At 37.7% G+C, this 22,984-nt stretch overlaps 1 protein-coding gene across 16 annotated transcripts in view; it reads left to right on the forward strand.

The window, feature by feature from the left end:
• Positions 1-10,008, forward strand: part of epb41a (erythrocyte membrane protein band 4.1a) — a 213,375-nt gene extending 203,367 nt beyond the window's left edge. For 10 of the 16 annotated variants that reach the window (XM_043717312.1, XM_043717315.1, XM_043717314.1 and 7 more), the window contains 5 exons: positions 657-1,076; positions 3,152-3,277; positions 7,968-8,069; positions 8,731-8,811; positions 9,904-10,008. In XM_043717312.1, coding sequence (XP_043573247.1) covers positions 657-1,076; positions 3,152-3,277; positions 7,968-8,069; positions 8,731-8,811; positions 9,904-10,002 — 828 coding nt within the window. In that variant the 3' untranslated portion in view covers positions 10,003-10,008. The remainder of the gene's footprint in view (positions 1-656; positions 1,077-3,151; positions 3,278-7,967; positions 8,070-8,730; positions 8,812-9,903) is intronic. The other 6 variants (XM_043717323.1, XM_043717324.1, XM_043717325.1 and 3 more) reach the window with 4 other exon arrangements.
• The last annotated feature ends 12,976 nt before the right edge of the window (positions 10,009-22,984 follow it).

Below are 22,984 nucleotides of genomic sequence, written 5' to 3' on the forward strand. Positions count from 1 at the left end.
TAGTTCAATATTTGGTCCATATGTGTTGTTTTCTTGTAGACGCTGGTTTTAAGTTGCCCGTCAAGCTAGTACTACTTTAATCATGAATACAACTTTCTCCTAATGATGGATGCTAGGCTAACAAGCCTAATATTTTCCTGCTTTCTGTCTCCCTCTTTTCATGAATAGAAGTGTAGGTTTTTGCTACAACCTTTTCACAACCAATAGAACTTTGGAAGATGATAATCACTGTACCCACCATCTCTGCAACCATCACTTTGAAGACTTTAGGATGCAGATCATCAGATCCAATAGACTTGGCAGTTTCATTAGATTCACCATTACATTTTCTTTAGTTCAATCCACATACTTGCGCACTGAAATGTGGTATAATAATAGAATAAAATAATAAAATATTTTCCTTTTTAACTTCCAGAAGAAGTTAAGTTGCACTGTTCAAAACATTAATTTACTGATATTTGCAATGTTTTAACATAATTGAGAGCTGAGTTATTATTGTATCTAGAATTCAGACTAATCAGCATAATTTCTCCTCCCTTCTGCACAAAATGCAAGAAAATGGTAGGAAGTTTCTGTCATCAGTGACATCTTAACTCTACGACAGTTGTATTTGACATTATTTTTGATTAGGCCTTACTTCTACCATTTTTTTGTAGAATGTGGATGACTATCTGAAATCAGAACTGGATGAGCAGTCAGAGTGTGTAAAAGTTGATCACAAGGCAGAAATAGAGGCACTGAAGCTGGAAAATAGCTTCAGCATGAGTCAAGTGGCCAACCCAATGGAGCTTCCACAGGGATGGTACTCTATCCCTTTCTCTGTAATTAACAGCGAGGAGGAGGAAGGATTGTACCTTTTTCAAAGCAAGGAGCTGAAGTGGCAAAACAGGTCAGAAAGAGGCCTGAATATGCAAGCTGAGGCTTCAGAGGAGATTACAGCAAAGGCCCTTTTGAGCTCTGCTGCTCCTCAACTAAACTATCGTCTGAAGGAAGGGGAACATAAAGACCAATCTTTAAAGATAAATGGCGATATATCTTATTACCATGAATCTCCTCAGCTAATCCGCTGCTTTCAGGTAACGTTGAATGTAGGAGACCACAAGGTCCTTTCAAATCCACCATACTGATCTAATTTTCATCATAAAAACCAAGACACTGCAGCATGTTGGTTAACATGAACTGCTGAGATAATCTGACTATATATTTAGATATGTTCAAAATATAATGTATGTCATTCATCCATTTAATGAACAGCAGAGGGACGTTTGGTATTGGCTTGCTTCAGTGTCATTGGTTTCTAGACACTGATAAATTTTGGTGAAGTATTTTTTAAATGACTTGCAATCACATTTAGGAACACAATAAACATTGCCTTTGCCTAATCTATTTTTTGTATTTTAACCCTGATGTATTCTCCTTGTACTAATGTTGCCGTTTGCATGGTGATCGTTAATGTATGAAAGGTGGTGGTAGAATTGCTTAACACCTTTTATTTCCCCTAAAGAAAAATAGAAATCAAAGAATAATCCTTCTTTCTTGACAGGAAGTGGGGAGCATTTTCTGACACAGGTTATTCATGAGTCATGACTTCTGTGTTTTTTTTCCAGGTCCTTTTGTTAAACTATGCAATAGTTATTGGCTTTGGGCGTGGCATTGAAAAATTGGCAGATTGTACCCATGTAGTTTATGACAGTTCTTTATCTGCTTTGCCAAGCAGTTTACACCACTAAATTGAAAAAGAATAATTTTTTTAGTCACATTTATTATTCAAATCTATAAAGTAGATATTTTTATTCCCTCAGTAGATTTGTTTACACATTTTCTAAATGTCATCATCAACAATAACCACTGCTGTTAAATATATTGGTTTCTGTGTGAAACTTATTCATTTATCTAAATCTTTTATGATGATTGCAGTTGTCTGAATTGCTAGTTAATTCCTAACATTGTGGTTTAAAAACAAATATTTCATCTTCAAGCAAGACAGTTAATAGTCAAGTTCATTTGGATATCTATTTTCTTCTGGCAATAACAGATGAGCATATAAAACATCTGATTTAGCACTTCTGTTTATTTGGGCTGTATCATTCCATGAGGCAAAAAAAACTGCAACAAATTAACAAATTTCCATTTTGTTTTAATAGTTTTCACATTTTTCATCCACGATTTTTAAAAAATGTACTAAATGTAGAAGATTAGATTTGTTAATTGTTTTTTAGAGAAGGAAATCTGCCATCCTTACTTGGTCTGGCCTACATGGCACTCCAAATCCACAGCAATGTGGTTAACTCTTCACTGCCCTCTAAAATTATCTAGCAGGCCAGTCTGGCATTCGAAGACAATTAGGATTGGGCAATAAATGCTAGCCTTCCTAGTGACATTCACATCTCATGAAAGGATAAAGAAAGAAATCCGGTAACTGGAGGTCACTCTTTTTCACTGACTCTAAACTGTTAGAATTCTGATTAAGAACAAGCATGATCTGTTACTAATTACTAGACATTATAAGTGGCTGAAAAAGACCTTAAATCTCATAAGATACTTTTTTCCACTACTTAAGGCTTCTTGTCTAAGCCTTAAATCCTGGAGATAGTAATTGGATAATTTGTTTCCTGCATTTGTTTGGAATTTTGTCAAATCAGTCTTGTTGAATGTATTTAATCATGAAATGTGCTATTAGGATTTTTCTACTTAGAAAAATCTATCAAAAAACTGGGAGGATGAGTAGTGAGAATCAGTAATATTCATGACAAAATAAATGATCAGTGTCAGAAATGCTTCTCAGTCAAAAGTATCTAGTTTTGTATTCAGTGAGTGCGAGCGTCAAGGCTTAATTAGCCTCGGTGGCAAAATGAAAAAGTGCAGGTTGCTACAGCAGGGCAATTCTGATCCAGTTGCAGCACTGATTTTCCAGTGCATGGTGCTGCTACTATGCAATTGAATAATCCCAGGAATAATTTGGAATGGGCAATGAAAGTATACTGAAGAGATTTTGTTGCTCTGCTGTTGAGGTCTACAGTGCTACATTGTAACCACACTATATTTGTTTTGCCATTGTCAAAAGTAACTAACACTTTATGTTATTGTCATGTATAAAAGTTTTTTCAAAAACTTTCATTAAATATGATTGCTATTTTTCCATTTTGTATAGCCACCACTTGTAAAGACTCAAACTGTAACCATCTCTGACATGCCCAACTCTGAAAATGAGATTGCAACAAATGAAGTTCCTGTTGTTCACACTGAAACAAAGACCATCACATATGAAGCAGCGCAGGTTTGAAATTACTGTGATGTCAACTTGTTGTGAATGTAGATTGAGAAATTAAGATTTTTATTTTAGTTTGGCTTTTTGTTTGGAGGGGTTTGATGGGAGAGATGCCTCTTAGCTCAGAGTTGAACCAGTGAATGAGCTGAGCCAAATCAATGAGAAATTGCCCAGATTTGAACGTATGTTCATGTTGTTAAATAATGTCAGACTTCCGGGATCATCAGTTGGCCTCAGTGTCGACTCTAAAATTGGTCCCAGTTCATGTTCAGAGTTCATAATCCAATAATTCCTGTAAGTTTACATCAGGTGAGCAATGTTTCAGAGTCAGCTGTAATGGCCTCTGTTGTCATGTAACCTACTGCCATTCATTCAGGGCCCACAGTGCTGCTGCATTGCACTGTGACCATGACCACAACAAACAGGTACATAAGAGACAAAACCAGAAATTGCTGGAAAGGCTCAGAGGTCTGGCAGCAGCTGTGGAGAGCAATCAGAGCTAATCTTTTGGATCCAGTGATCCTTACTCCGAATAATAACAATTTTGATCTGATTTCCTACTGCCCCTTATTATTTGGAGCTTTTTTGCCATTTTAATGTTAGTTATGTTCCCTTTTTATTACCCTTTTTCTTTTAAAATGGTTTTTGGAGCATTTTATTCTTTCACATAGCCCTTTTAATGATATTTGTCAACAGAAATAGCTATACTAATGTCTTTTTCTCTGGTCTCCCATCTTGCATAATACATAAGCTGAACTGACAAAAATCTGCACCTGTCCTAACCTTTTGAATTTTTCCATTTTCATTCTTGTATTCAAACCTTTCCTTGGCCATGCCCTCCTTAGCTCTGCAAACTTCTCCAGTGGTACAATCCTTTAAGAACATCGCACTCTTCTAGTCCATTATGAATTTATGGCTTTCTCTACACTAAAATTTAGGATAGTGCCCTCAGTCATCCAATGCTATGGAAGTTCCTCCCTAAATCACACTGCCTCTTCATCTTCCTATTGAACTTTCATTTTGAACTAAATATAAATGCTTATCTAATTATGCTCCTGTGAAGTACCTTTAAATGTTTTATCACACTAAAAGTTGGGTTGTAGAGGTCTACAGTACATAAAAAGGCCCATTAAGACTGCACTGGTGAAAAACAATATCCTAACTATTCAAATCCCATTTCCCAGCCTCGTATGCTTTGGCACTGCAAGTGTATGTCTCAACATTTATTAAATGTTATGGTGGTTTCTGCTTCTACCACCCTTCACAGCAGTGAATTCCACCTTCCCACTACTCTGGGTGGAAGAAAAATTCCTCATGTCCCCTCTAAATCTCTTTCAACTTGCTGTAAATCTGTATCCCTTCATCATTGATCCCTCCACGAAGGAGAGAATATTTTTCTTGTCAACCCTCACAATGTCTCTCATCATTTTATACATCTCACTCTTAGTGTTCTATACTCCCAAGACAAACAACCCCAATCTATCTAATCTGTCTTCATATCTAAGACTATTCCACCCAGTATTAATCCAGTACTAAATAACTACCATTGATTTAATAACCTATGAATGTACAAAATAGAAGCAGAAGCAGGTCAGTCAGCTCCTTGAACAATCTCTGAACTGGAGGCCTGTGACCAGTGGAGTGCCACAAGGATCGGTGCTGGATCCACTGTTTTTCTTCATTTATATAAATGATTTCAATGTGAACATGAGCGGTATAGTTAGTAATTTTGCAGATGACACCAAAATTGGAGGTGTAGTGGACAGTGAAGAAGGTTACCTCAGTACAATGGGATCTTGACCAGATGGGTCAGTGGGCCGAGTAGTGGCAGATGGATTTTAATCTAGATAAATGTGAGGTGCTGCATTTTGGAAAGGCAGATCAGGGCAGGACTTATACACTTCATGGTAAGGTCCTGGGGAGTGTTGCTGAACAAAGAGACCTTGGAGTGTAGGTACATAATTCCTTGAAAGTGGAGTTGCAAGTAGATAGGATAGTGAAGAAGGCATGTAGTGTGCTATCCTTTATTGGTCAGAGCATTGAGTACAGGAGTTGGGAGGTCATGTTGCAACTGTACAGGACATTGGTTAGGCCGCTTTTGGAATATTGTGTGCAATTCTGGTCCCCCTCTTATCGGAAGGATGCTTTGAAACTTGAAAGGGTTCAGAAAAAAATTACAAGGATGTTGCCAAGGTTGGAGGATTTGAGCTAAATGGAGAGGCTGAATAGGCTGGGGGCTGTTTTCCCTGGAGTGTTAGAGGCTGAGGGGTGACCTTATAGAGGTTTATAAAATCGTGGGGGGCACAGACAGAGTAAATAGACAAGGTTTTTCCCCAGAGTTGGGGGAGTCCAGAACTAGAGGGCATAGGTTTAGGGTGAGAGGGGAAAGATTTAGAACTGACCTAAGGGGCAACTTGTTTACGCTGAGGGTGGTGCAAGTATGGAATGAGCTGCCAGAGGAAGTGGTAGAGACTGGTACAATTACAACATTTAAAATGCATTTGAATGGGTATATGAATAGGAAGAGTTTGGAGAGATATGGGCCAAGTGCTGGCAAATGGGACTAGATTAATTTAGGATGGTTTCTTTGTTTAAGGATTAATGAAAATACATTGCAAGCAGTTCAGTGGAGGTTTACTGTATTGATACCTGCAATGAGTTGGTTCTCTAAGGAGGAAAGACTGGACAGACTGGGCTTATTTCATGCGGAGTTTAGACGAGTGAAGGGTTACTTGATAGAAGTGTATAAAAACCTGAGTGGTCTTAACATGGTGGCCATGGAAAGGATGTTTTGAGAGTCAGTCGTGAAACAGGGTACACTAGCTTAAAACTAGGGTTTGCGCTTTCAGGACAGAGAGGAGGTCATTTTATTTTTCTCCCAGTTGGATGTGCAACTTTTGAACTCTCTGCCTCAGAAGATGGTCGAGCCTGGGTCATTGAATATTTTTAAGTCGCAGTGGATAGATTCTTGTTAGGTAGGGGAAGCTAGGCTTATCTGGGGTGTGAGGGTGCAAAATGGGAATGTGGCATTCAAAGCATAGCAAATAACAAAACGTGAACAGATCAACCACAATATTATTGAATAATAAAGTCACAGAGATGTACAGCACGGAAAACCCCTATACTGTATGTTTCTGTGACTCTGCTATTCAATGGTTGGTCTGTTCATGTTTTGTTATCTGCTAATGCTTTGAATTCCACATTCCCACCTTACAGGCCTACGGCTCCCCCACCCCCAGCCCCCTCACACCCCAGATAAACCTCGTTTCCCTGCCTAACAAGAATCTGTCCACTGTGACTTAAAAATATTCAATGACCCTGAGTCGACTATCTTCTGAGGCAGAGTTCAAAAGTTGCACATCCAGCTGAGAGAAAAAAATGACCTCTTCTCTGTCCTGAAAGCACAAACCCTAGTTTTGAGACAGTGTACGCTATTTCATGACTAACTCACAAAACATCCTTTCCATGGGCACCATGTTAAGACCGCTCAGGTTTTTATACACTTCTAACAAGTAACCCTTCACTCTTCTAAACTCCGCATGAAATAAGCCCAGTCTGTCTAGCTTTTCCTCCTAAGAGAACCCACTCATTGCAAGTATCAATAAAGTAAACCTCAAGAACTGCTTCCAATGTATTTATATTTATCCTTAAATAAAGAAATACGTTTTCGAAATGTGGTCTTATAAATGCCCTGCATAAATGAAGCATAGCATCCTTACTTTTACATTCCTCTCGTAATAAGGGCTGGCATCTCATTAGCCTCCTTGATTCTGTGCTATGTCTGCAAATTAATTTTTTATGTCTCACACATCAAAAAACCTAACTTCCTCTGTGCCTTGAAAATTTGAAACTATTCTCCCTTTAAGAAATACAGTTTATTTTTATTCATCCTGTCAAGATGAGCAACTTTTAATTTTCCCACATTATACCTCATCTGCCTGTTTCTTGCCAACTCACTCAAATCCATTTGTATCTACCTGCAACTTACTTATGTCTACTTCACAGCAAACACTCCTGCATACAGCCAGTTCTGATATAACGTGATAATTCCATTCTCGTGCAATCTCACGTTAAGAAAATCTTGCAATAGCCACGCCATTTAAACTAATGGGGCTGGAATTGCATTATAGCCAATAAAGGTAAGGAAAGTTCATGTTCTACAAATAGCGATTTAAATTCTTCAATCGCATTAAAGCCAATTTGTGTTGTAAAAACCTGCATTATAGCAGAACCAATTGTATCTTGGTGTCATCTGTGAATGTAGTCACCATGGCTTTGCCCTACCCCTCCCATCTAAATCATTGATATAAATTGTAAAAGATTGAGACTCAGCACAGACTTGTGCAGAACTCCACTCATCGCATCCTAACAATCAGACAAAGGCCCATTTATGCATATGTGCCAGTCATTCAACCTTTTATCCATTCTAATATGTTAACCACTATACCATGAGCTTTTATTTTCTCCAATAATTTGATATGGCATCCTGTCAAATGCCTTCTGAAAATCCAAATAAGGTATATCTGCAGGCTCTCCTTTTATTCCCTGTATCTATGATCCTGTTTCATCCATGTTGAGAACTAGATTAACCTTTTCAAAAAAAAATTTAATGTTGGAATGTAGATGTCAGTGACAACGTACAAGATTGTAAATCCTCTTTAATAAACTTTTTGTTGGAATATTTTGCAATATGTTACAGACAGATGATGGTAATGGTGACTGCGAACCTGGGGTATTGATGAGTGCTCAAACTATCACATCTGAGACCGTCTCCACCACGACAACCACTCAAATCACAAAGGTCATTAAAGCATCTTGAGAATTTCCATAGAAAATTTGTTGATGTTGTGCGATTAAAATCTTTCCTAAAGTAGAGCGTTTATAAGGTATTTGAATTTAAACAAAAACACCTCCTAATTCAAAGTCATTAATGAAGTGTGCAGATAAATTCACCAGTGATATTCTCCAACTAGCTGTGAGGACATGTGAGATTGGCCCAATGTGGTTCAACATTCCAGTTTAAAATGGAAAGAAAAGACGTTTCTATATCAAAATCACAGAATCAAAGAACCAAAGAATCTTTAGTGTGTAAACAGGCCATTCAGCCCAACAAGTCCACACCAACCCTCCAAAGAGTAACATACCCAAACCCATTCCCCCAGCCCTATATTTATCCCTGACTAATGCACCTAACCTACACATCCCTGAACATGGACAATTTAGCTTGGCCAATTCACCGAACCTGCACATCTTTGGTTTGTGGGAGGAAACTGGAGCACCCAGAGAAATCCCATGCAGACACAGAAAATATGTAAACTCCACGCAAACAGTTGCCCGAGGTTGGAATTGATCCCGGGTCCCTGGCGCTGAGAGGCAGCAGTGCTAACCACTGAGCCATCGTGCCATCCAAATGAATTCTTAAATGGAATAAAATCTAAGCTGTTTTTACTTCGTCTCCTCAGACTATTAAGGGAGGAATTTCAGAAACCAGGATTGAAAAGCGAATTGTAATCACAGGAGATAGTGATGTCGACCATGATCAGGTGAAAATTATTATTCTTCACTTGGCAGTGAGTTTGTAATTTTAAATTTTTATTTTTATTCTTTTTCTGTTCAGTAATGTTATCACGCAACTGAGTGCCTTCCCACCACCAATAAAAAGATCGATGTATAGAATTGAGTATTTATAAGCAAAGCCCATTGTGGACAATACAAACTATCATGTTTCATTTTTAAAACCTGGTCTTGAGTCAGGAACTTAATGTTCAAGCTAACAAATAGTGTGATGGACCTGATCCTGTTAGTGAGTGGCTATGGTTTCATAATGCGATCTAAGCACAACTTTTCAATTATTAATTAGTTAGCTCTGGAAAATTATCCACAATTTTAAAATTATTACATTTCTTTACATATAAAGCATGGAGTGACCTAATTTGTCGTCATCACCAATATCAATGTTCATCCTACTGTTACGTGTGCAAAAATAAAGTTGGAATTCTTAAGGCAGTTTTTCAACCATGTCTTCTCCTTCCTTTTAATCCTGAAAAAGTCGCAGTCAGATGATTTCTACGTAAACAAGTGCAGACCTTTAACCCTGTGGTGCAGTGTATTTTAGCACTGTGATGCATTTGTACAATACAAATTGCATTCATTTACATCTGTTTCAGACTGCAGTTACCAGTTTGATCTAAGTATTTTCTCTCCTTGTTGCTTAATTCAAGGCACAGCATTTTAGTATGTGAATATTTTCAATCAGTCCTTTTTTAAAAAATATTATTTGGAGACAGTGAAAAATGCAAACAAAACCGACAACTAATTCCTATATCTGATTAGTATTTGAGAGCAATGTTATGATTAGACAAGTACATGGCTACTGGTCTCTAATGTGCGTTTCATCAATGTTAATTCACTGTAATGCGATTGATGGAGTGGGGACATTGTTCCAAAACGCAAAATCTTAAAACGTGTGTTGGCTGTAACACAATTACATCACCAACACCTTAAGCACTGTTTCTAAAGTGCAATTTTCCTATAACATGAGGTTGCACAAGAATGCAACCATAGTGTTAAAGAAGAACTGACTAACTGTATTTAGAAGGTTTGTTCAATATTTTAATACCTATGTATGTTTACAGGCTTTGGCACAAGCCATCAAAGAAGCCAAAGAGCAGCATCCAGATATGTCAGTGACAAAGGTAGTAGTCCATCAAGAAACAGAGGTGGCTGAGGAATGAGGCCAGGTAAAGTTCGTTCTTCTTGCTTTCAATTTTGCTATTGGAGATTAAAGATTAATTGACAAGTAATATATTTCTGAACTTGATTGCTACTTAAGCACAGTCCATTGACTTAACATGCATTCGGTTTTGAGCTGCTAATGTGGTGGACTGCACTTTATGGACAGCGGCAAACAGAACCAGCTTGAAATGGACACAGCCAATCCTGTAGCAAAAGATCTCGGTAGTGGGTGCTACAAGAATAAGCATGAAGAATGTGGACAGCTACCACAAAGTTACGCCCCAGCATTTTAGAGTGGCAACTGATCTGAGAACTGGAGAGGGAGTTGGTGGGCTTTATTTTATAGAGTCACAGAGTCATACAGCATGGAAACAGGCCCTTCGGCCCAATGTGTCAATGCCAACCAGGATTCCTCAATTGAACTAGTTCCATTTACCTGTGTTTGGCCCATATACCTCTAAACCTTTCCTATTCATGTACTGTCCAGATGTCTTTGTATGTTGTAATTGTACCACGGCTTCTACTACCCGAGGGCAGTTAGTGCAGAAGGCAGAGAACAGAGCTGTCTCGTGTTGGAGGGAGTGACCTTAAAGTGATTTTTTTCATCTAAGACATAAATGGCCTGCCTACTGCCACCAATCCATGCCACCTGTGCTAAGGTGTGGACAGCTTATTTTCCTGATTAGAAGACGTACTAGCAAGGCTTAAATAAAAGCAAATTACTGTAGATGCTGGGAATCTGAAATAAAAATAGAATGTGCTGAAGAAACTCAGCAGGTCTGGCAACATCTTTGACGTTTTACATCTAATATGACTCTGCAGATCTATTGAGTTTCTCCAGCAATGTCTATTTTTATTACTGTCAAGCTTCACTGACCTTTTTAGATTATTTCTTTAAATACATTGGACGAGTTATGAATTTCAGCATGTCCACCGGCATGTTCCCATGTTCTGGGGTCAGCAGAAAGTTGTGCCCCCACAACTCAAAATAACATCACAGTCTAGTGTCGTGAATGCGACAAGGAATGTCATCCAAGGAGACCTCAAATTAAAAACTGATCTGTACTGTTGAACAGCAAATAGAACATTGGTACCTCTGTAATACGTAAACCTGGTTTAAATGTTTTCATCTATTAGCTAATCTAGAGATTTAGAAACGTAATGTACATCTACACTCCACTTTAAACAGCAATTTGTGCTTTCTACTATACTGCTTTGACAGAAGAGCTATGAATAAAAGAGTCATGTAAAGCTTTGATGTGACAGGGTTGCTAGATGCTGCTTTAGATGCACAACTTGCCATGCAGCCGAAAGCATATTTTCCTCAGGGAGTGAAAATGAACAGATCCCATATACCATCCACATTAATTGAACAATAATATTGATTTTGCTTTGGAATGAAGTAAACTATTTGGCTAGTTTTGTCCAGATTGCTGTGACTTACGGAAGACAAGGATGTACTTCTAATCTACTAAATAAGAATAAGTAGCTATAGACATTTTGAATGTTAAAATGTGCAAGTTCTGATGTAAAATTGTGACACTTGATGGTTTGTTTGGCCTACCATGTGGTAATTTCTTTTTGTTTTACAGAAGAAAATGCTGAGAGCAACTTCTTTTCAAGTCTTACTGCTTGACCATTCAATGGAATATTTTTATATCTTTTCAGGATCTGACCACTGCCATTTGTGTTTATATAGCAGTCCTTCAATAATCACCACATCTTATAAATGGAGCCAAGTTTACAAAGTCGTTTGACAAAACAAGAATTCCAAGCCATTTTGTAAACTTGGACGCTGTTTTCTTTGATTTTGTTTTTAAGTTACACCTAAGCATTCTATTTGATACAGTTTTGGATCTGTAGGTTTTTACATATTTGAGTACCTAAAAATATAAGCTGAGAAAACTGCTTTACTTTTGGGTTCTTTCTCCACTGGCTGATTTAGTGTACAAGACAGAAAATGATGCTTCGGCATTTAGGCTGAGAGGTTGAGTAGTTTGTGAAGAGTGGAGAAATGAAATTCCAGCACTGCTTAAACATGAAGCATTTTATACTGTGAATTAAAGGAGCTGTGAATAGTTGTAAACTTCTGACACTTCAATTTCTCAGATCTTAACAAATCTTCATTTTACCTGTCGAGAGCCTTCTACTTTTATTTTACATTTAAAAGCTGTTATATCCTTTTTCAGATGGACTGTTTTTTTAAAAGAAAGGTTCTCCAGGTACAGTCCCAACTAGCTAACAATTCTGATATTTGGTCAATTTTAATGGGATTTTGATAAAGAATGATTGAAACACAAAAGTTTGTTTTTTAAAAAAAAAAGAGACTCATGGTGTTTGGGCAGTTTTAAAAATGTTTATTGTATTTTAAAAGGTAAACCCATAGAGGAGTTTAGAAGAAGGATATAGCAGCTTTGATATTATCAGGAAGTTGTACAAGGCTTCAGAATACCAAAAAGCTCATATGTCAATAAATAGGATTGCGATCATCAAGTGCTAAATTAAGTAAAATTGACTAAATTATTCAATTTTTATTAAAGTGTGCTCTTTTATTTGTGGTTTGAAATTAAAGAAGAGGTCTGATGAATTCTCAAAACATACATTGTCTTGCCTGGATAATTTAACCCTTAATATATTTTTAGTGCACTATTTGTAATCAAATATGTTATTTCTGTATAAAGTTTTTTGTTTTCCTGTCAGCAGAGGTTATCCAGCCAGGATGTTGTTGGATAAAAGACTAAGTGCCTCATTGAAACAAGTATCATGTTTGCAAATTAGACATTAGACAAATCTTGAGGCTATGAAGTAGCTTTTAGTTTTTATAATGTAAAGTAGAAGAAAATCCCAATTTCTCATGCACATTGATATGTACAGTGCGCAGAGATGAAAATAATATCCAAAAGCTTATGATCCCAATCCTACTGTGAAAGTAACTCCATATTTTAATTCCATTCTTTCTAGATGTGATCTCTACCGATTGAAGGATTTTTGTAAAGTTCTTTTAATTAAGTACTTGTATAGAATTAGCGATTTTAAAATCTTTACTCATTTTTAATATTAGGGTACCGTTTGGAAGATTTTTAAAAATATTGCGGGATCTTTGTAGATATTAATTAGTAGGAATTATCCAGTGTTGTGGAACTTGAATCACACCATGATCATGCCTATAATGTAATAGGAAAGCTCAATAGTTGCATTTGGTAGCTGGAGGTATTTACTGAATTCTTCCTTTTATGGCTTTTTGAATACAGTTTTAAAGAAATAAAACATTTTGATCATAAAACTGAGTTACAAAACCTTTGAATCCATTGTGATTGTGTGGACTTAATTATCCCCATCATTCTTATTCAAAATTCAGTTCGTTGCAGTTCAGATCGTTTCTGAAACCAGGAGGTGATGTTCTGAACATGAACTGCCATGTTCGCTGTATAAAATGCTGAGAATCCAACCCTATGAAGGAAATCTCAGAACCTGAATGTATGAAAAAAAACTAATATTTAGTTTTTAGTATATTATCCTTCATGTACTTGTGAATATGATTAATTATATACCAAACTTTTGAGTACGTAACTTTAATTAATACGTGGCCTGTGATGTGGTAGGTAGCAATAGACTAAGAGAATATTGTAATTGTAATTTGAATGTGCAGTGTCAGATATTGAGTCTTCCAAACTTACTAACACTTTTGTGATTTAGTGAGTTCACACAGAAATCAGACTGCTGAAAGAAAATTTGAAGAACAGCAAACAATTTGCAGAGATTTCTTGAGAATGCAATAAGCTTTACAATAAATTCAATATATTAAATATGTTTATAGCAATTTGCAAGTTAACAAGTAATGCATTACAAGACTTTGACGCTCAATTATGCTTCATTTCATAATTATATTTGGTTGGCTAGCCTTTTGAACACTGCATTTTGGCTTTTGTCAATGGAAATTGTGACAAGCCAATAATAAATATGATGAATGCACGCAGCTGAATGTGTACTAAATCTTTATGCACTGTTTCTCTCAGGGAGTATGTGATGAGTTCAAGTTGAGTGTTGGAAGCCATATGTATATACTTATGCATATTTCAAATATTAATGTTTGCGTAACCTACCTTCAAAATTAAAGCAGCTGGTAGCAAATTGTTTATCCTATCCTATGCAAGGTATAACCGTATTTTTCTGTCATCCAGTCTGCAATAAGAGCAGTACTACTTAAAGCTCTGAGTACTGGTTAGCACAGTAGTTGAGGACATTTCCCTTTCATCTTGGGAATCTCTTTGGCAGTTCATCTGCTTGCTATAATGATGAGGGGGATGAATTTGGTCCAATCTCAATACAGATTTCATGGATCAACTAGCTTACAGTACAGTACTGACCCAGCATTGAAGTATAATTGATAGTTTCAATGAGACTAAAAGAGCAGCTGTACAGGAAAATAGAAGCATCACAGTAATATAGCATATTATGATTGGATACCATTAGGAAATGCTTCTGCCTTGGTTTATTCTGTAAATGCATGACAGTACTGTTGAGAACTACCTGTTGTTGTATTAAATGCTCTTTTTAAATCAAAAATATCTTTATCTGCTGCCTTCTAAGCATCAACCAATAGGTTCTGATTCAGGAGGGTTACCAAGTTGTTTTATGTTCTCTCATTGAAGAAAGAACCTAATAAAGGGGCCCAGGACTTGGTCAAGTTTTTCAGCATTTTAATGTAAGCAACTTTAAGATTTTCTCACAAAACTAAGGAAGGCTTGTACAAAATGGTACAAATATCAAGAAAACAGAAGGACGTGGAAGATATAGAATGTAGGGAAATAGATGGTGACATTTTGAAAAATGTCCATATTATAGAGGTGGAGGTGCTAGATGTCTTGAAATGCATAAAAGTGGATACATCCCCAAGACCTGATCATGTGTACCTTAGACCACTGTGGGAAGCTAGGGAAGAGGTTGCTGGGCCCCTTACTGAGATATTTGAATTATCAATAGTGACAGGTGAGGTGCTGGAAGACTGGAGGTTGGCTAACATGGTGCAACTATTTAAGAAAGGTGGTAAGGAAAAGCCAGGTAACTATAGACCAGTGAGCCTGACATCAGTGGTGGGCAAATCATTGGAGGGAATCCTGAGCGAGAGGATTTACAGGTATTTGGAAAGGCAAGGACTGATTAGGGATAATCAACATGGCTTTGTGCATGGAAAATCATGTCTCATGAGCTTGAATGTGTTTTTTGAAGATGTGACAAAGAGGATTGAAGAGGGCAGAATGGTGGACGTGATCTATATGGACTTCAGAAAGGCATTCACCAAGGTTCCTCATGGTATACTAATTAGCAAGGTTAGATCACATGGAATACAGGGAGAACTAGCCTTTTGGATACAGAACTGGCTCAAAGGTAGAAGACAGAGGGTGGTGGTGGAGGATTGCCATTCAGACTGGAGGCCTGTGACCAGTGGTGTGCCACAAGGATTGGTGCTGGGTCCACTACTTTTCCATCATTTATATGAATGATTTATATGTGAACGTAGGTATAGTTAGTATGTTTGCAGATGACACCAAAATTGGAGGTGTAATGGACAGCGAAGGAGGTTACCCCAGTATAATGGGACCTTGATTAGATAGGCCAATGGGCTGAGGAGTGGCAGATGGAGTTTAATTTAGATAATTGTGAGATGCTGCATTTTGGAAAGGCAAATCAGAGCAGCACTTGTATACTTAATGGTAAGATCCTGGAGAGTGTTGCTGAACAAAGAGACCTTGGAGTGCAGGTACAGAATGCAATATTCTAAACCTGAGTCAGTTTTCTGCTCCATAACCTCAGTGTGCCTGCTGTCACTCCTGAGAACAGTTAACTGTGGTTGGGGCAGAATTAAAACCACCTCTGAATGAGTTGGTCACTATCTTTCTTAGCTGAAGGAAACCTTCCCTTAAAAAGTAAATATTATGCTGTGAGTTAAACTAATCGCAAGTTAGTTTAAAGTAGAACAAAATTCTCTGATGTTTTCAATAACAAGTGAGGATTGTAATTGGGAGAATATAAAAATATCAGCCAGTTCTGTTGCTTACATAATTATGACATAAGGAAATAATATTTTAAAACATACAACTAAATACTTACACATGCACTTTGCATTAATTATGCAATTATTAGCAACAAAAATGCTAGAGACAAGCTCCTACGGAGATTTTGTACAAGATTTCAGTACTGTTTTAAACATCAGTTTATCATTGTCATCAATGCTGCAGTCGTGTTCAGTTGTCAAAAGGGTATGTATAAAAGATACTTTGTTTACATCGAAGTTAGTCATTCATCAAGTCTGCACAGTCTCTTCCAGCCTTGAATGTTTCATGCAGATATAATTTGTGACAATTTTCAGTTTTTTCTTGAATATTAATTTTAAAATACCAAGTCAAAGGTATATTTGAGCTACATTTATATGTAATCAACCTGCTCAGATGTATTATGACACACCTCAGGAGTATGTGGGACTTGAACCCTGCCTTTCTGGTCCAGAGGAAGGGACATTGTCACTGTGCCACTGGAGCCAAGCTATTGCTTATGTGATTTTTAATCCATGCTTCAAATACAAACCACATGGATTGCTTTGGTTTAATTAGGTCAACCTGTAAAATGTTCTGTTCTGCAGACTGAATTTTTTGCATTGCTTTTGTTTTATATGTTGGATTATTTAAAATACATTCTCAAACCCAACTGTTCTATTAGTTTCTTTACCCCCCTCAATAATACCGAACTGTTCTTTGGAATATGATTTGGAGGTGCCGGTGTTGGACTGGGGTGTACAAAGTTAAAAATCACACAACACCAGGTTATAATCTAACAGGTTTAATTGGAAGCACTAGCTTTCGGATGATGAAGGAGCAGCGTTCTGAAAGCTCGTGCTTCCAAATAAACCTGTTAGACTATAATCCGGTGTTGTGATTTTTATCTCTGGAATTCTGGCGGCAACATTTCCAAGTTATCTTGAACTCTAAGGTTTTTAGTAACCCCTCCCACATACCACTGGTTGGAATCATATTTAGCACAAAGGAAAATACTTGTGGTTGTTGGAAATTAGCTATCTCAATGCCAGGACATTCCTTCAGGAGTTCTTTGAGGTAGTGTCCTAGGTCCAAGCACATTCAGCTTTTGTAATTAGCAGTCATTGAATATTCAGCACTTCAGGATTCCTCAGGTACTAAAGCAATTCATGACCATCTGCAGCAAGATCTGGACAACATCCAGGTTTTGGGCTGATAATGACAAGTAATATTTGCACCACACAAATCCTGGGGATTACCATTGTCCAGAAACTAAACTGGACCAGCCATTTAAATGCTGTGGCTACTAGATTAGTGAAAATTCTGTGACAAGTAACTTACTACATGACTCCTTAATGACTGATTATCCACTACCAACAAGGCATCAGTCAGGAGTGCAATTTAATACTATCTTCCCACTTGGATGAGTACAATTTTAACAATATTTATCAACATGCTGAAAATCATCCAGGACAAAACAGCCCCCATTCATCACCTTAAAACATTCACTCCAACATTGGACTGTGGCAGTAGTGTGTTCCATCTACAAGCTGTGTTGGAGCAACCCCCCAACGTGAGTTTGACAACATCCTTCCAGCCAGAAGGACAAGGGCAACAAATTAACGGACCACATGCAAGTTTTCCTCCACATAGCATCCTGACCTCAGATAATATCACTCTTCCTTCACATTGGCACGGTCAAAGCCTGGACCTCTACCACTAACAGCACTCTGGGGGCATTTACATTAGAAAGCAGTCCACTAGAAACCTCTTAATGATAGTTAGGGCTAGGGACTATGTTTTAACTACCTTACCCCCATATCCCATAAATGAATAAATAAAACTTTTCCTGAGTAGGAAATATACATTACAATTGATCTTCAACTTTAACTTAACTTTCCCATCAGATCCCCAATATGCCATGGATGTAATGGAACAGTGTAGTGTACTATATCCATAGCATACTATAGCATGTACAATGAATGATAAGGCTAGACATCTGATACTAGCAGGCTCTTAAACCAGCCAACATCATAGCTATGCCAGATCCACACACGTCAATTCTTTTACCCCTGCTTCATTGAAAACATAGCAGGGCAGAAGTTTGCAAGTTGCAAATAGAGCTTGTGAAGTTTGAAACTTGTGGAAATTGTAACTTAGATTAAGTCATAGAGATGTACAGCATGGAAACAGACCCTTCGGTCCAACTCGTCCATGCCGACCAGATATCCCAACCCAATCTAGCCCTGCCTGCCAGCACCTGGCCCATATCCCTCCAAACGCTTCCTATTCATATACCTATCCAGATGCTTCTTAAATGTTGCAATTGTACCAGCCTCCACCACTTCTTCTGGCAGCTTATTCCATACATGTTCGACCCTCTGTGTGAAAAGGTTGCCCCGTAGGTCTCTCTTATATCTTTCCCCTCTCGCCCTAAACCTATGCCCTCTAGTTCTGGACTCCCCGACCCCAGGGAAAGACTTTGTCTATTTATCCTATCCATGCCCCTCATAATTTTGTAAACCTCTATAAGGACACCCCTCATCCTCTGATGCTCCAGGGAAAGCAGCCCCAGCCTGTTCAGCCTCTGCCTATAGCTCAAATCCTCCAACCCTGGCAACATCCTTGTAAATCTTTTCTGAACCCTTTCGGGTTTCACAACATTTTTCCGATAGGAAGGAGAGCAGAATTGTACGCAGTATTCCAACAGTGGCCTAACCAATGTCCTGTACAGCCACAACATGACCTCCCAACTCCTGTACTCAATACTCTGACCAATAAAGGAAAGCATACCAAACGCCGCCTTCACTATCCTATCTACCTCCGACTCCACTTTCAAGGAGCTATGAACCTGCACTCCAAGGTCTCTTTGTTCAGCAACACTCCCTAGGACCTTACCATTAAGTGTATTTTAGATTTGCTAAGATTTGCTTTCCCAAAATGCGCACCTCACATTTATCTGAATTAAACTCCATCTGCCACATCTCAGCCCATTGGCCCATCTGGTCAAGATCCTGTTGTGATCTGAGGTAACCCTCTCCGCTGTCCATTACACCTCCAATTTTGCTGTAATCTGCAAACTTACTAACTATATACCTCTTATGCTCGCATCCAAATCGTTTATGTAAATGACAACAAATAGAGGGCCGAGCACCGATCCTTGTGGCACTTCACTGGTCACAGGGTCCAGGGAGGTTTTTTTCATATGTCGGGGGGGGTGGAAAAAATACCAAATGTCCAAATCTAAGACAGTTTGGGTAATAATCAGGTGAGCATTTATGGAGACTCTTGTGCTGAAATAAAACTACAAAATTGTCATCAATCTCAACTTTTCCATCAGTAAAGTTGATTTGATATTGCTTTGAACAACTTGTTAAGTGACAGGTAGCAAAGCACTGTTTGAGCTGAAACTCTGAAATAATATACATAGTGGACTTTCATGTGGAAGTGAGCATGTTGGCATATGTACTGCCATTGCAGTTAGCTGCTCCATTTGAAATGGTCACTCAGGCCCACATAAGGGATCCAGTCTAACCAATAATGCAGAGCCCCATCCAAGCATCTCACTCAAAAGAAAACAAAAACATCCAAGATGGAATACAGAGGTGAATCTAGTACATTCAGTGAGAATGCATTTGCAGATATCACTGAACAGTTAAAAATACTGCTGGCCAAAGGTATTACAATGATGTAGCAGAAAGTGAGGTCTGCAGATAATGGAGATCAGAGTTGAGAGTGTGGTGCTGGAAAAGCACAACAGGTGAGGCAGCACCCCAGGAGCAGGACAATCGATGTTTTGGGCATAATATTCCTGATGAAAGGTTTATGCCTGAAACATCGATTCTCCTGCTCCTCGGATGCTGCCTGACCTGCTGTGCTTTTCCAGCATCTCACACTCATTACAATGATCTACGGATTTATATCAAAATTCCAGATTTTCGCACGAGAAAAAACTGCAAAGTTTTTCATGAAATATTATCACTTGCCTCAGCAAATATACATTATATGAAGTAGACTTGTTGGTATTGTGTATCAGGCATTTTCTGAAAATGCAGATAGCCACATATGGAGTCAGTTAACCTTTTCAATTAGACAGCATTATTTAAAAGAAACTTACCATTTAAAAGCAATTGTTGGCACACAGCAAGGATGTGGTTTCAATGGTCAAAAGTTAACAACATGGGGGCTCTCTGCATGTCAAACTTTGCCCTGTAAAATCTGTGGTCTGATTTTTCGTGCAATTTTTTGCATTAAATCAAGTAGTAATAGGGTTTCTAAATCAGTCATCTTCTTTAAATTCTAAAGTGAAAGCAACTTGAAAGAACTAAAGTAATTGAAGCTTGATGGTAAAAACAAGAACTGCAGATGCTGGAAACCAGAGTCTAGATTAGAATGGTGCTGGAAAAGCGCAGCAGGTCAGGCAGCATCCAAGGAACAGGAAAATCGACTTTTCGGACAAAAGCCCTTCATCAGGAATAGAGCATGATGTATGTTTTGAATCAGTTTGTATGTTATCACATGATTTGTCACATGTTGTCTGATTTGACTTTCTGAAAGTTTGTGCTATATTGTGAACAAAACTATTTATTCTGAATTCAACAGATGATGTATTCATTTGCAGCCTTGCAAAATTAATCAACAATATGTAAATATTCTACATGATATCCAGTGCATTATATAGTAATCAAGTGGTAATGGTTTTGTTCATTGGCACACTCTCTGACAGGCATTTTATAAAGGATATGGGCTTCAGTTTATGGGAATCTCCTTATCAGTTTGTGGGAACTGCTGTTTTGTTTCTTAAAGCTAAAGTGTTGGAAGAAAGCCCCAACCAGTTGATAGAAGTTTTTGAAATCAGACAGGAAGACAAGTTCAGAGTTAATTTTAATGAAATGTTAACTCTGTTTCAAAGATGCTGTCAGACCTGATGAGTTTCTGCAGTTGTTTCTGTTTATATTTCAGATTGCCAGTATCCACAGTAGTATGCTTTTATTTAAAATGGGTTCCAGCATTTCTCTGAGTTTTCACTGCACTTGAATTTAATCCAGTGGAATGCATCATAACCTGCTTTAATATTTTTCTGAACTATGAGTAAATTTGGATGACAATCTAATGTCAATCACATGACTGGTGTCATTGAATTCTGTAGTTTAATTTTGTTCTTTTAGTATTAGGTTTACTCCTGATAATCTGCTCTTGAATCTGTTAGATCATTAAGATCCATCAATCCTTCCTCTTTTATGATTTAATTATTTCAAGCTATGTAAAGATTTTGTATGGTTTCCAGGGCACAAGTTTACTTTTCTGTCTATGGTGGAACCTAGAATGTCAAGAGGCTATTCCGTTTTAAAAGCATTAGATGTGGTCTCTATTCCATTCTTGTGTAAATTCACGCAATACTTGTCTCAAGAGTCTGCAATCAGGATTAGTGACCTTGGCAAATCCTTCCCTATCCTATCTCAATTGCTGTCAATATCCTACAATCCAAATTAGCTAACTCCACACAGATCATGTATCCAAATGGAACTTTTCTGGTTAGTAAAACTTAGTTCAGCAGACTGACATAGAATAGTTAAGGGCAAGGCTTTGTGTTCATTTTTGTTGGTCTATAGCAAAATGATAAAGTCAAAATGACTTCACTATCAGTGTTCCTCCAAAGTAAGTCCATAAATAAACAAATGCCAGCTAGATTGATGATTATTATAGAGATTAATGAATAACAGTGAAGTTTAGTGATTTGGTTGGGTAATGCAGAAATAGCGAACCAAAGAAATTGGGTTAAATGCTACAAGTAACATCTGTAGGACATTAAGAGAATCTTGGAAAAAAATCTGAAAGAAATTTACTATCAAAGCCATGACATCACAGAGTAGTACAGCAAAGACAGCTGGAGTTTTAAAAAAAATTGTTTTCAAAATGTTTAACTTAATGGGCACCAGGATGAAACGTTACAAAGGAAAAGCAAAATGCACAGAGGTTTTGGAGACGCAAATAGTACTTATCACATCTCGCTGAAATAATCTGCTGGAAATCAAACCTTGCTATTTCCAGAGTTGTCACAAAAATTAAAAGAATTTTTAAATATACAGAATTCTCCAATTTTCCTGACTTTCAACCTGATGTTGATAGAAGGAATGGACCAAGTTTCTGTACTTAATCAGAATTACTATTTATTCAAGTAAATATACTTTATCTATAGGTAAACGGTTATGCCAAACCATTGGCATATAACCACAGATTGGGGGAGGGGGGGGGGGGGGGAGAAATGGGTGTTATGGATGGAGGATGCACCAGGAAGGCACTTCTCTGGTTCCTGTTCATAGGCTCTGAGATGATTCTTGGACTGATCAGGATGTTGCTTCTTAATCTTTCTTATCAGGCTGTTCCACTTGTTTGCAGGAGACTCAGGGTGGCTGATTCACACTTGTAAAAGATTATTAAAAGTTAGAGCGTAGAGCTTAAAGGTGGTTTTGCTGCAGAGACCAGAGAGAACTCCTGAGGATTCTCTTATCTTGTTAACAGCACCAGGTGGCTCAGCTATCTGAGAACCAAGCACATTTTTTGGCAGGCACAAGACGTTTGTCAAGACCAGTCAGGTACTTGTTGCTAACCAAAGCTCTGTTTCTGCACAACTCTTCAGCTCTAGCTCACCTGTAAAATACATTTCAACTACTGCTGGAAACAGCAGCTGTGTAAACAGTGGTTACAATAAGTTTCAGGTTACTTATTTTTAAAACATGCAGAAATCATCCAGCAATCTTTGGTTTTAAGACAGTTCTTTATATAATAAAAAATAGTTCAGTGATAGGATTAATTGGACAGGGAGCAAATACAGATATAAAAATAGATGTTATGCCTCCATTCAAGTAGGGAGAGAGATGGAAGAAAAGGTCTTCCTATTGACATTTGTCATGTGGAAAGTGTTAGAATTGATCATTAAGGGGATTAT

Source organism: Chiloscyllium plagiosum, chromosome 27, assembly GCF_004010195.1.
Source record: "Chiloscyllium plagiosum isolate BGI_BamShark_2017 chromosome 27, ASM401019v2, whole genome shotgun sequence".
In the NCBI taxonomy this organism is placed as follows: Eukaryota; Metazoa; Chordata; class Chondrichthyes; order Orectolobiformes; family Hemiscylliidae; genus Chiloscyllium; species Chiloscyllium plagiosum.